Source organism: Metarhizium robertsii (assembly GCF_000187425.2).
Source record: "Metarhizium robertsii ARSEF 23 chromosome Unknown MAA_Scf_87, whole genome shotgun sequence".
Taxonomy (NCBI): domain Eukaryota; kingdom Fungi; phylum Ascomycota; class Sordariomycetes; order Hypocreales; family Clavicipitaceae; genus Metarhizium; species Metarhizium robertsii.
This window is the reverse complement of record NW_011942234.1, coordinates 1-1,393: the sequence shown is the minus strand read 5'-3', so window position 1 is coordinate 1,393 and position 1,393 is coordinate 1. Positions and strand designations below refer to the sequence as shown.

The following is a 1,393-nucleotide window of genomic DNA, read 5'->3' as shown; positions in this document are numbered from 1 at the left end:
CATGCAGACGTCAAGTCTCACCTTGTGACGGGCACGGGAGACCTCCTTTATCTCCACCAAGCCCTTGTCACGATGATTGATAACAAGTCCCGGTCCTATCGCCAAGAGGCCGCGAGACAGATTCAGCGTCAGCGTAATCAGTACCTCAAGCAGGAATGGCTTGGCATACTTAACCTCCAGATCACATATCAGGCCATTGACCTTATTGCCAAGCAGTATCGCTTTGCCCTCGCCGCCCTGCCTGATCAGCGCGAGCCCAAACCGCTGCGTCCTTGCACGGGCAACTTCGAGCGCCAATACGGCCTACCATGCAGCCATCGCATTCTTGATTGCCTTATGAACGGCACGCCTCTGAGACGGAGCCAGATTGCTATGCGTTGGTGGCTCGAGAAGCCGTTGGTACGTCAGCTTGCCACTGTCACAAGACTTGAGTATTAACAGCCTGCTAGAACGCCGAGGATAAGCTACTTGATATTCGCGACCCGGCTATTGTCAGAAGCGCACGAGGCAGGCCGCGCCTGAACGCCGACAACAAGAAGCTCAAGGTCCCGCGATACCTCAAGATCGCGGATTACACCTCCAATCCAGGAAGTGACGCTGACGATACGGAAGATGACGATGCCGAAGCCGAGCCTGTACAACGGAGTCAAGGCAGGCATCCAGCGCGAGGCCGTGGTCTGAGCCGACAGCCTAGTCAGAATGCTGGCCGAGGAACGCGCCGGTTGAACGCGAGCCTTCGCCGTGACCGCTCTCAATTCGAGCTTGACGAGTTGCAGTCACATGCGTCTCAATCGTCGCGAGGAAACAAGCGTCGACGAGTCCGTGGCGGGGCGGCAGGACGAAGTTGTGCGGAAGCATCACACGCCGAGAGGTCGCCAGCAAACCAGATCCAAGTGTCACGAGAGTCGTCAGCCGAGAGCTGTATTATCATCCCAGGTTTTCGATCGGCTGCAATGCCGTAATTTTGATGATGACCCACGGTAAAAACCGTAGTTTGAAAGGACTGAAATATCGTCACAGAGAGGAGGAGGGTGAGCGGCACCCATGGGTCAGGGACAGGAAGCCGACAGGACACTTCGTCGTCGTGATACTTCACAACCCAAACATTCCCTAGAAATATGATAAGTAAATTGATTGAAGGGTTTCAATGTCCTGGGTTCTGGTAAACTCGTGTGTTTCGCAGTGTGTCGTCGTACGTGTCACTGTGTATGTCGCTGTGTGTGCTGTCGCGATCAATTTGAACGATGCTGGCTAGTCCAGGGCCATCACCAGCGAACTTTATGGGTACGCTAATGTATTTAGTGCAGCACTCTAATACTGTGGCAACTAGAAATCCAGTACAAGTATTTTCTTCATTGTACCCACTCCCGAGTCTCTAGCTTGCCCTCCAGCT

General features: G+C 53.9%; 1 protein-coding gene across 1 annotated transcript; it reads left to right on the top strand.

The window, feature by feature from the left end:
* Positions 1–72: 72 nt before the first annotated feature.
* On the top strand, positions 73–962 carry MAA_10577 (transposase; the record flags this gene model as incomplete). The annotated part of the gene is made up of 2 exons (XM_007828575.1): positions 73–399; positions 450–962. 2 exons carry the CDS (start codon positions 73–75, stop codon positions 960–962), a joined length of 840 nt encoding a protein of 279 aa, XP_007826766.1.
* Between the last annotated feature and the right edge of the window lie 431 nt (positions 963–1,393).